General features: G+C 41.9%; 1 protein-coding gene across 1 annotated transcript in view; it reads left to right on the top strand.

Moving 5' to 3' along the window:
- Positions 1 to 6,418, top strand: part of EXOSC9 (exosome component 9) — a 25,517-nt gene extending 19,099 nt beyond the window's left edge. Inside the window, exons 11-12 of the mRNA XM_073641177.1 lie at positions 491 to 560; positions 6,218 to 6,418. Coding sequence (XP_073497278.1) covers positions 491 to 560; positions 6,218 to 6,305 — 158 coding nt within the window. The 3' untranslated portion in view covers positions 6,306 to 6,418. The remainder of the gene's footprint in view (positions 1 to 490; positions 561 to 6,217) is intronic.
- Positions 6,419 to 13,383: the final 6,965 nt, after the last annotated feature.

Consider the following 13,383-nt stretch of genomic DNA (forward strand, 5'->3'; position numbering starts at 1 on the left):
AGCTGCCACTTCACTCTCCCCCCCTCAAACATCCGGAGGAAGTGACAGAGCAGCCGCATCTGACTTTCTCTGGATGTCTGATTTGTCCGAAGGAGGGGAAAGTGAAGCGGCCACTGATTGGCTACTGGGGTTGCATGACATAGCAAGGTGAGGCGAGCCCTGGGAGAGCCAGTCACGACACCATTGGAATGGCACCAGTACCGGAGGGGAGTATAGCTGCTATTATTTTATAAGGGGGGAACATAGTGATTGAGAAGAGGTTATCAAAGTAGTGGACAAGCCCTATAAAGGCATATAAAAAGAGCAACTGACCTTCCAAAAGTTACATAAACCATGCTGAATGCTAAGAAAATGTTCTATGGAGAGATGAAAACAGCGTTCTTTGGCAATGCATGCCAATATTGTATGTAGTTGTATAGATTGCATGTATGTTTCTATAAATATAAACTATCCATATATATTTATAATTTTTTTTTATACTTTATTCCAGTTATTGTATCCTCTGACAGCGAGGAAGACGACGTAATAATACTACAAGCAGGGAATCGAGTGAAAGCCAGGTACTGCTTTGTGATGCACAACAAATTTTTTGTTTGCAGTTCAGGGGAAAAAAATAAGATGAGTGCTAGTCATACATAAATATCTAAAGCTGTGGGTTTTTTTTTTTTGTTTTTTTTTTTACATTTTTATTTTATTTTTTTTACTTTTGAGCTTAAACGGATTGTACCTTGAAAAAAAAGTACATTTTAACCAATAGATCTTGGAATATTAAGAAGGTCCACAGTCTGTTGTGTTTTTAAAATAAACGTGCTGCCGTGCTGAGATAAATGTGCCCTGCTGTGTACTGTGTAATTAGCTGTGTCCTACCATGTAGAGATGCTGTAGCTGATGGTCACACATTCACATCTCGTGGCCAGGGGAGGACACATAAGCGAATATACTGATGCCATGTGCATTGACTCAATTCAGCTGCTTCTTTGTGTGAGGTTTCTATGCCTGTTGTGAACTCCTCTAAATAAATCAGCCTATTGAAGTATGAATTTAGTGGCCGGACACCTAAACTGAGCACCCAGCTTATCAGTACAGTGAAATCTGAGGCGTCACTGTGTGCAACCCTAGAGTGAAGAACATTAGTTCTTTCTCTGCTTGTTCTTTTCAACTGAGGATGAAGGGTAAATTCTAGTGCACTTGACTTTTTCCAGCACCTTCACTTTCGGCTGCACTCAGTGACGTTTCAGATTTCATTGTAATAAACTGAGCACCCGTACACAACTTAGGTGTCCAGCCACTCACTGAGCTCATACTTCACCATCTTGATTTACTTAGATGAGCTCAGTGGACCAATGAAACAACAAATACACACATTATTTTGATGGCACATTTCCCAGGTCCTACAGAGGTCCCGTGCCTTCCAACATTTGCATGACCACTGCAGCCAATCTCTGCCCTCATTGGTCAAGTGCTGTAGAGTCACGCATCACTGCTGAGGTCAATGACAGGCTGCTGTGGTCATGTGAGTGACATACTTAACATCATGGCCATCTTGGACCATTGCAGCAACAATGCTGTTGCTGTGAGGGATTAATTAGGTGGTTAATGATTATTTTCACACATTTCCTACTTATTGGTTGTTTTTGAAAAATTGCCAGACAACCCTTTTATGAGGTGTTTCAAACTTGAGTCTTAAATCTTTTTGGGGAAACTTTCTACTAGAATATGGAACATGTCTGAATTAAATCAGTCTTAGATTGGTTACCAGTTCATCACAAAGATGGGTTTTGTGGTAAGAGCTTCAAAAAAGGGGTTTACCAACTGTTGCTAAATAGCCGGCATTATTCTCTCCTGCCAAACTTTACAGTTACAAAACTATTAGGGGAGAAAACTCTGAGTTATCCAGTGAGCTGCCAGAAGTTGTGACTCCAATGACCTTTTCTAAAATTGCAGTCAAGGCTGATGATGGCAGGCTTTTGTGCAGTTGCCCAGCTATAGAAACCCAATAAATAAAGCTCCCAACTAATAGATCTTGCCCCGACATTGCTTGAATGTTTGCAACCTGTTAAGCTTGAATAAGTTGGTAGACTATTTTTTTTTCTACTTTTTTTAGACCGTTTTCCGCTTCTCTGCTTAGTAGAAACATAGATGCTTCTTATTAGCAATGACTCCTCGCTGTCAGGGCAGAAATGTACCAAATTGGCAAGTTCTTTTTATAACATTGGGTTATGGATGTTGCATGAAAGCAGGCTTGAGGTTATGGATTGAGTGTGCACATATTGGTATACAGTGAAGGAAATAATTACTTGATCCCTTGCTGGTTTTTGTAAGTTTGCCCACTGACAAAGACATGAACAGTCTATAATTTTAAGGGTAGGTTAATTTTAACATTGAGAGACCCACCAAACTATGTAGGATATTAAAATCTGATCTTGACCTTACAATATTGCAGAATGATCTGGATAAGATGACTGAATGGGCAAACACTTGGCAGATGAGGTTTAATGTAAAGTAATGCACCCAGGACTGAGTAATCCTATTTCTGCATACACATTAAGTGGGAATATACTCAGGACTACAGAACAGGAGAAGGACTTGGGTATTCTGGTTACAAGTTGAGCAGCGGTACTCAATGTCAAGCAGCAGCCGCAAAAGCAAATAAGATTTTAGGATGTATTAAAAGAGAAATAAAATCCCGCGATCCCAAGGTCCTGTTACCCCTTTATAAATCACTGGTGAGGCCACATCTGGAATATGGGATTCAGTTTTGGGCGCCATATTATAAAAAGGATATTCAGAAGTTAGGCTGTGTGCCCCCGATGCGTTTTTGCAGCGGCAATTTCGCTGCAGAAATGCTTAAAAAATGCATGGTAGAAGGTCTGCCATGTCCCCCAATGATAATCCGCATGTGCTGTGCACATGCTGCGGATATTTCCGCTGCTGATTATCATTGCAGAAAAAAACGCAGCACTACCAATTATTTTGCGGAAGCGCTGCGTTTTCGCCGCCATTGACTTGCATTGGAACGCATGGAATCCGCATCACTGCATCTGTACATGCGGAATCCATCCATTCCAATGTGCGGATGGTACCCGGGTCTGAAGGAGAGGAGACTCTCCTCTGGACCCGGGTACCATAGAACCTGTGAAAAAAAGAATAAAATAAACATTATGCTTACCTTCTGATGGCCCCCGGTGTCTTTGTCCTGGCTTGCCGGCAGATCGCGGTGGACTCTAGGACCTGCGCTGACGTCATTTAGTCATGTGACAGGTCACGCGACCGCTGACGTTGGCAGGTCCTTTCAGTATACCGCGAGCTGCCGGCAAGCAGAGACGCATCGGATAAAGACTCCGGGGGCCATCAGAAGGTGAGTATATATTTAGTTTTTAACATTCTTTCGATCACAGTATATAAATCCATGCCGGTTGCATGGATTTATATAGTGTGACCAAGTTGTCAAGCACTTTCCAAGTGATGCTAAAATCGCTTGGAAAGTGCTCGTCAACCTGCATGCGGAAATGCATGTGAAAAACGCTTCACATCCGCATGTACAATCCGCATTTACAATCCGCATGCGTTTTTTTCTGCCAGGGAGATGCAGAAACGCTCAGGAAAAAATCCAGAGCATTTCTGCATCGTGAGCACATAGCCTTAGAGTCAGTTCAAAGGCGGCAACTAGATTATTACAAGGGATATCTCATATGATGAGAGGTTGAAAAAGTTGTCTGTTTAGCTTAGAAAAACAATGCCTCAGAGGGGATCTCATTTACATGTATAAATGTGTGTGGTCAGTACAAAGGACTAGCTCATGACTTATTCCTTCCAAAGACCATACTAAGGACCAGGGGGCTCTCATTACTGGTGGAAGAAAGGCGATTCCATCACCTAAAAAGGAAAGGGTTCCTTACAGTCAGAGCAGTCGGACTGTGGAATGCCGACCACAAGAGGTAGTAATGGCCGACACTATAACAGCTTTCAAAAAAGGGCTGGACTATTTCCTCGATACACATAACATTGTAGGTTATAGTTAAATTAGACAAAATGTTACACCTATAGTAGTACATTTAATGCGGTAATAGTAATTACATAACTAGTATCATAATTAGGTTTGATCCAGGGTTCTAGGACTGATCGCCTTTTCTCAGGGTCAAGAAGGAATTTTTCCCTGTGATGCAAATTGGCTGAATGTGTCCTGAGGGTTTTGCCTTCTTCTGGATCAACAGATTTAGGCATAGGGATTTTAGTGATCTCATTACTAGAATCACAAGAGTAATACAAAATATAAAAGTAATTAAATTATAAATGGGTTCATTTTTAATTGTAATTGTGCAGCAATAATAAAAATGGTAATAATACATTTGTGAGGCCAAGTCCCAGTAAGTTGGTATGTTCGTGTAGGGAGTACAATTGGGGGAGATAGGTTGAACTGGATGAACCTAGGTCTTTATTCAACCTAAGTTACTATGATTATCAAAAAATATCAAGAAAATCACATTGTATAAATTAGATAAATGTTTTTGCATTTTGCAGTGAGAAATAAGTATTTGATCCCTCTGGCAAACACTTGATACTTGGTGACAAAACCCTTGTTGGTAAGCACAGCAGTTAGACGTTTTTTGTAGTTGATGATGAGGGTTGCGCACATGTCAGAAGGAATTTTGGTCCACTCCTCTTTGCAGATCATCTCTAAATCATTAAGATTTTGAGGCTGTCGCTTGGCAACTCGGAGCTTCTACTCCCTCCATAAGTTTTCTATGGGATTAAGGTCTGGAGACTGACTAGGCCACTGCATGACCTTAATGTGCTTCTTTTTGAGCCACTCCTTTGTTGCCTTGGCTGTATGTTTTAGGTCATTGTCTTGCTGGAAGACCCAGCCACAACCCATTTTTAATGTCCTGGTGGAAGGAAGGAGGTTGTCACTCAGGATTTTATGGTACATGGCTCCATCCATTCTACCATTGATGCGGTGAAATAGTCATGTGCCCTTGGCAAAGAAACACCCCCAAAACATAATGCTTCCACCTCCATGCTTGACAGTGGGGACGATGTTCTTTGGGTCATAGGCAGCATTTCTCTTCCTCCAAACACGGCGAGTTGAGTTAATGCCAAAGAGCTCAATTTTTGTCTCATCTGACCACAGCACCTTCTCCCAATAACTCACAGAATCATCCAGGTGTTCATTGGCAAACTTCAGACAGGCGTGCACATGTGCCTTCTTGATCAGGGGGTCCTTGCGGACACTGCAGGGTTTTAAATCTTTAAGGCATAATGTGTTACCAATGGTTTTCTTGGTGACTGTGGTCCCAGCTGCCTTGAGATCATTAACTAACAAGTTCCCCCCATGTAGTTTTAACCCTAGAACGCATACCTGGGGCCTCGCAGGCCCGCCCTGTTAATTGTTTTCTATTTTCTGCAAGATTTCTTTAGTTAGAATTTTGAAACTCTAGGTATTCCTCAGGTATATAGTTGTTTGTCATTTTTGTTTGTTATTCCATGTTATTTACACACGGGCCTAAAAGGCCCCAGGTATGTGAAAGTGTAGATTTTTATGGTCATACGTTCTACGGTTAAGCTGATCTCTCACTTTCCTCATGATCAAGGATACCCCATAAGGTGAGATTTTGCATGGTGCCCTAGAGCGATGTCGATTGACAGTCATTTTGTATTTCCTCTATTTTTTTACTATTGCACCAACAGTTGTCTCCTTCTCACCCAGCATCTTACTTATGGTTTTGTAGCCCATTCCAGCTTTGTGCAGGTCTATGATCTTGTCCCTGACATCCTTAGAAAGCTCTTTGGTCTTGCCCATGTTGTAGAGGTTAGAGTCTGACTGATTAATTAAAGTCTGTGGATAGGAGTCTTTTATACAGGTATTTCTCACTGCAAAATGCAAATAAATGTATTTAATTTATACAATGTGATTTACTTGATTTTTTGGGTGATATTTTATCTCAATGTTAAAATTAACCTACTCTTAAAATTATAGACTGTTCATGTCTTTGTCAGTGGGCAAATTACAAAAACAGCAAGGGATCAAATAATTATTTCCTTCACTGTATGTTCTGTTACATCGACTGTGCAAGCACTTTTGGGGTACAAATACATGTAGCAAATTTTGTGGCAGTTTTGCTACAGCAGAATTCTAAAGTGCATGTGACTCTTCCCATGAGTTTATCCATTAAAAATAATTAAATTTCAATGCTATTTTTTTGTTTTTGTCTTCTAGATTGCCAGCTACAGTTTCAGAAAAAACTGAAAAAAAACAAGGCAAAAAATGTAGCAGTAAGAAGAAAAAGAAATCCTCTGCCCTTTAGGGTTTACCATTAAAGACAATAGATCAGCAGAAAATTACCTATTGTTTAAATTAAGATTTAAATGTGTAAATTTGAACATTTTTTTTTTTTTAGAAAAAATTTTTTTTTTTTTTTAATTCATTATCCTCACCCCCAGGATTACAATGAAATACCTCTATCCCCTTCGACGTACCCATATGTCATTGTCAGATAGAGGTTCCCGACCTTTGACGTATGGGTACACAGCATTTAGACGACTGGGAGATGGAGGGGGCTCCCTCTCCTTTCCAATCGGTGCCCCCTCAACATCATTACGATGGCCCGATCGTTGTAAAAGAAAAAATTTTAAAAATATTTTTACAGGCTGAGGGGTGAAGGGTCCATACACAGCTGAGAGGTCACTGCTTACCCTCCTCACTTCACAATGACTAGTGATGAGCGAGTATGTTCTGTTAAACCCTTTCGCCGAGTATGCTCAGGCGAGCACCGAGTAGTTACAGCTGCTCAGTGTTATGCTTCAATCACTCCTGTGTGCATGATTTGCGACTGTTAGACATTCCCCACATGTATTAAAGCTGTCTATTTCTTACACATTCCTCACATGTAATAAAGCTGTCAAACAGTTGCAAATCATGCACACGGGAGTGATTTAAACATATCACTGAGCAGCTGTAACTACTCGGTACTCGTCCGAGCAGACTCGGCGAAAGGGTTAACAGAACATACTCGCTCATCACTAACAAATCACCTTTGCACATGCTCATTTCATGCTTCAGTACAAAATATAGGGTTTGAGTCAGTCTATTGCTAAAATACTTTATTTACTTTAATGCAGATTGTGATATGCAAAGTTTTTTAAAAAAGTACAAAATTGCTGAAAAAATACATCTAAAAACCTGATTCCAACAGTACATCATTTTCTGATGACACATTCCCTTTAAGCAACAGTGGCTTGTGAAAGTATTCACCCTCTTGGCTTTTTTTCCTATTTTGTTACATCATAACCTGTGTTTAAATATTTTTGTAATTCGATTTGTGTGTGATGCATCAGCACTAAATAGTCTAAGTTGGTCAAGTGAGAAAAATATAGGTATAAATTAAATTTAAGGGATCAGATCACTAAAACTTGGCATGTGTTCCTGTATTTACCCATTTTGATGTAAAGCCCCCAATTTCTGGTGCAAGCACTTACCTTCATAAGTCACATTCACATGCTTGGTGAAAGGAAGCCCACCTGTGTGCAATCTAAGTGTCATATGATCTGTCAGTATATACACTTTACCTTTTCTGAAAGGCCACAGAGGCTGCAACATCATTAAGCAAGAGGCACCACTAACCAAACAACACCATGAAGACCAAGGAGATCTCCAAACAAGTCAGGGACAAACTTGTTGAAGTACAAGTCAGGGTTGGGTTATAAAAAAAAATAAATAAATAAAATATCCCAATGTCTGATGATCCCCCAGAGCACCATCAAATCCATTATCATTAAAAGGAAAGCACATGGTACCACAACAAACCTGCCAAGAGGGGGGGTCACCCACCAAAACTCTCAGCCTTGCCAAGGAGGGCATTCATCAGAGAGGCAGCACAGCGACCAAAGGTAACCCTGAAGGAGCTGCAAAGTCTGGAGTATCTGTCCATACGACCACAGTAAGCCTACGCTCCATAGAGATGGGCAGAAAAAAAGCCCTTAGGCTGAGTTCACACGATGCGTATTTAATACGTTTCCCCGGCGTTTTTTGCAATTGCGGAAACGCATGGTAGAAGGAAAGCAATGTTCCCCAATTGAAATCCGCATGTGCTGTGCCCATGATGCGGATTTTTCCGCAGCGTAAACGCTGCGCTCAAAAATCCACAGCATGTCAATTAATTTTGCGGAAACGCTGCTCTTTTGCCGCCATTGACTTGCATTAGACCGCATGGAATCCACATCACTGTATATGTTGATGCGCTTTTCATGCGGTCTAATGTGCGGATGGTACCCGGGTGTGGATGAGAGGACTCTCATCCAGACCCAGGTACCATTAAAAAAAAAAAAGAATAAAATAAAAAATATATATATTCTCACCTTCTGACGGCCCGCGCAGAGCTCCTGCTTGGTTCCCGGAACTTCGGGGTTGAATGAAGAAGGACCTTCGCTGACGTCAGAGTCATGTGACAGGTCACGTGATGCTGATGTCGGAAGGTCCTAAAGTCTTCACTGCCGGCAGCCGGGACCGAGCGAAGCAGGACACCGGGGGCCATCAGAGGGTAAAGTATATATTTATTTTTTGACATTCACACACTATATAAATCCATGCCGGTTGCATGGATTTATATAGTGTAAAGTTGACAAGCACTTTCCAAGTGATACTAAAATCGCTTGGGAAGCACTTGTCAACCCGCATGTGGAAATGAAAGTGAAGAACGCTTCACATCCGCATGTCCCTGGCAGGAAACCGCATGTACAATCCGCATGCGTTTTTTCTTGCCAGAGAGATGCAGAAACGCTCAGGAAAAAATTCTGAGCATTTCTGCATCGTGTGCACATAGCCTTACACACACAAATTGTAAGTAAGGGTATGTGCCCACGATGCAGAAATGCTCAGGATTTTTTCCTGAGCGTTTCTGCATATCCCTGGCAGAAAAAAACGCATGCGGATTGTACATGCATTTTCCTGCCAGGGAAAAGCGGATGTGAAGCGTTCTTCACTTGCATTTCCGCATGCGGGTTGTCAAGCGCTTTCCAGGCAATTTTAGCATCACTTGGAAAGTGCTTGTCAACTTGGTCACACTATATAAATCCATGCAAATGGCATGGATTTATATAGTGTGACCCGAGAGAATGTCAAAAAATAAATATATACTTACCCTTCGATGGCCCGGCGCTGTCTTGCTTCGCTCGGTCCTGGCTGCCGGCAGCGGTAGAGTGAAGGACCTGCCGACGTCAGCGTCGTGTGACCAGTCACATGACTCTGACTTCAGCACAGGTCCTTCATTCCATCGCGAAGTGCCGGGAAGCAAGTAGGAGCGCAGCACGGGCCGCCAGAAGGTAAGTATATAATTTATTTTTTCATTTTCTTTTTTTTTTTTTTTTTTTACAGCTTTTTAATGGTACCTGGGTATGGATGAGACTGTCCTCTCCTCCACACCCGAGTACCATCCGCACATTAGAATGCGCCAATTACGCAAGTACAGATGCAGTCTTGCAGAATTGGTGCGTTCCAATGCAAGTCAATGGCAGCGAAAACGCAGCACTTCCGCAAAATTGGTAGTGCTGCGTTTTTTTCCGCAATAATAATCTGCAGCGGAGATTTCCGCAGCATGTGCACAGCACATGCAGATTATCATTGGGGGACATGGCAGGCCTACCATGCGTTTAAGCGTTTTTGCCGCTGCGAAAACGCTTAAAAAACGCATCGTGTGCACACAGCCTTAGGCTCGTTTTGAGTTTGCCAAAAGACATGTGGGAGATACTCCAAATGTACAGTAGTGTTCAAAATAATAGTGTGTTCAAGCACTAAATCTTTATACTAGTTTTTATTTCCATGCATTGGGAACATTGCACACAGTTTTCTAATTCAAAACATGAAGAGAAATGTATATAATTTTTAACGCCACCTATTGGAAGCAGCAATTCTGCAAGTCACAATCAACGCTTTAGCGAGTCGTGCAATATTACTTAGAATAATGGCCAAATCAGAATCTGTTTGCAGACACGGCGTTTTGTGCTATTAGCCCTCAGTGCAAACTATGAGAACTGATTTCGCTAGGCGAGAGACTCTGGACAGAGGTCTAAGGAGCAGGGCTGTGGAGTCAGTCGTAGTCCATCTTGGTGGAGTCGGTGTAAAATGGACCAACTCCTAAAATATATAATAAATTGGGTACAGTAGTTCAATGCAGTTTGTGGGGAATATTTTTTCATAAGAATTTGGGAAATTAATGAAATCTCCTATAAATGTCTGTCCTATTCCTGATCTAAGGGTCTAGACTTTTAGCCGAGATGAATCTGTGCTACAGTAAACTTATCACAAACATGAGCCATGTATGAGAGAGTCGGAGTTGTGGAAATTGAGGAGTCAGATGTTTGGATTACCGACTCCACAGCCCTGCTAATGGGGGTAACGTTTCTCCTTGTGGAGAGTGACATACCGGTTCTGGCATGCCAAGATAAGGAGGCTTATTTGCCATGCAATGCTCCTCGGATACTTAGTATGCAATTTTTTGGCTTTGCCTCAGAAACTGCATTTTTGATGTTACTCCACTCGTGTTCTATCGGATTAAGGTCCGGGGATTGGGCTGGCCACAGCATAACCTCAATTTTGTTGGACTGGAACCAAGATTTTGTTAGTTTACTGGTGTGTTTAGGGTCGGTCTCTTGTTGAAACACCCATTTCAAGGGCACATCCTCTTCAAGCATCATGATATGGCCATGTTTCTTTTACTATGGTGCTGGACCTATTTACCGCACACCAGGGATCATGGACCAGTTTGCATAGATTAAAATACTTGAAGAGGTCATGTTGTCTTACAATGAAGAGGATATGCCCTTGAAATGGGCGTTTCAACAAGAGAACGACCCTAAACACCAGTAAACGAGCAAAATCTTGGTTCCAGTCCAACAAAATTGAGGTTATGGTGTGGCCAGCCCAATCCCCAAGCCTTAATCCGTTAGAACACTTGTGGGATGAAATAAAAAATGCCGTTCCTGAGGCAAAGCCAACAAATGCCAAAAAATTGTGGGACTTAGTCAAAACATCCTGGGCTGGAATAACAGTTGACAGAAGTTGGTTGACTCTATGCAACATAGATGTGAAGATCTGATGTCTAAAAAAAAAAAAAAAAAAAAACGGGTACACAACTGAATTTTAGGTTAGTGAATCACAGGAATGCTAAATCCTCAAAAAGAGTACATATTGTGAGAGTTTGTAAAGACAAATGTAGACACTGCTATTTTTTTTATTTTTTTTTTAGAACAGCCCAATGTTCATTATTTTCTGTAAAGTAGTTAAAAAATACATTTATCTTCATATTTTGAATTAGAAAATCATGTGCAATGTCTCTAATGCATGGAAATGAAAACAAAGATTTTGTTCTTAACTCATATTTTTGAACACACTATACATTCCAAGACTATTTATTTTCCTCAATGCTATCAATTCCTTGCAACTTGAGCACATTATCACTTGGACTTCTTGAATCTGTGCCATCTCTGCCTGCTGGGAGGACTCTCCCATCTACAATATATTCTGTTCAAAATGGATAAACAATAACTGTACAGTCAGGGAGGATGATCTGTCTACTTTATTATAACTGACAGGCTCGATTGTAAACTTTTGATCATGCAGCAATTCAAACTTGTTCATAAACAGCATATATATATATATATATATATATATATATATATATATATATATATATATATATATATATATATATATATATAAATTGTCTTATCCCATCTGTCTAGGAAATCCCGCGTCGCTGATTGGCCACAGCTGGACCAATCAGCGACGCGGCATTTCAGAAAAAAGATTTTCAGAAAAAGATGGCGGCCGTTAACTGCTCATCTGCTGCACAGAGGTCAGCAGCGATGCAGCCAGCTGCTCGCAGCATTAGTCCCCCGACCGGAGGCACCGCTGACCTCCATGCGGCTACCGTCGGGACATCAGCACCCGGCACAATACTTACCCTCCCCGTGCCTCCGCAGCAGCTCCTGTCTCTTCTGCTGCAGCTCTGTGACGTCTCAGGTCAGAGGGCATGGTGATGTCTCTCCACTGCGCTCTCTCCTGAGCTGTCACAGCGCAGAGCGGGAAGATGCCGGCACGCGTGAGGAGTCCGGAGCAGCGGCAGCAGGTGAGGAGTGAGGCGAGTATTGGATTTTTTTTACTTTTTTGTATGGTGGCATAGGGCATTAAATGGTGGGGAGGAATGTGACATCCTGCATGGGGCATTATAAGGGGGGGGAGGAATGAGACATCCTGCATGGGGCATTATAAGGCAGGTGGATGCTCCCTGGTCCTCACTAACACGACCAATCAGCAATATCGGCACCAAATTTAAACATGGTCTCCAGCCAATTGGCAGCAGATTTAAAATAATTACACCACCGTTGGGAAACAATCTAGAATACCCGATGTGTTAGAATTGGGCCACCATCTAGTATCTCATGTACAAAAAAAAAAAAAAAAAAATTATATATCTACCAACTCTACATCCACAACCTTTGTGACAGGAGCCGTCTGCTCATCAGCAGTAACTGATAGGCGTTTGTTCCATAATGGCTGTCCACAGATGAGAGTCACAGTTCTCCATAGGCTCAAATAAATGTGTTATTGAATGTAACTAATTTCAGATAACATTTTAGAATAGAAACCGTAAACAAACCTTCACTTTTCATGTAAATCCATTGTATGTTTTCCTCGTGAGTGCAAAGGATCCTGTGGATCAAGCAGGATCGACACATTCCAGCCCTCAAGTAAAATTAGTTTGTATCCATTGTAAAGGTCATCTATATTAATATAACAGGAGATGCGTGTCTGTCTGAAGCCTTTATAGACTGTGCAAGCACGACACGCCTGCGCAGTCTGGCTCCAGACAGAAGCAGGCATGGAGCCGTTACAGGCGAGAGGGGTGTATGGCAGCGGACATCACGGTATGTGTAGACACTGAGCGCATACCACGATCTCTGGCGCCATACTTACCTAATCGGGAGGAGCATTGCCGCAGCACCTCTTTGCCAGAGACCGGGGCCAGGAGTGAGGTGTCGGAATCTGCGCATGCGCTATACGGCACCATTTTACTGGACACACATTTGCAGTGTGTCTTCAGACAAAATGGCACCGGACAGTGTGGTATGGACACTCGTATACTCTGGCGCTGCACAATCCTGGACCATGCATACCAGGATTGGGGTGTGAGGGGTGCAACGCATACCAGGATTTATAACCACATTAAAAAGTTTGTTAACCCTTTAGGTGCCTCACAAGATTTAATGCAAACTAGTGCAAGTTTTGCTAGAATAGACTTGACGCCATGTCACATTTGCACAGCCCCTGAGGTGCCAAACCACCCCACCCCTGACAAGTTGCTATATTTTGGAAACACCCCTTAAGGA

Source organism: Phyllobates terribilis, unplaced genomic scaffold, assembly GCF_046119375.1.
Source record: "Phyllobates terribilis strain yellow unplaced genomic scaffold, ASM4611937v1 Scaffold_1__5_contigs__length_1240528914, whole genome shotgun sequence".
In the NCBI taxonomy this organism is placed as follows: Eukaryota; Metazoa; Chordata; class Amphibia; order Anura; family Dendrobatidae; genus Phyllobates; species Phyllobates terribilis.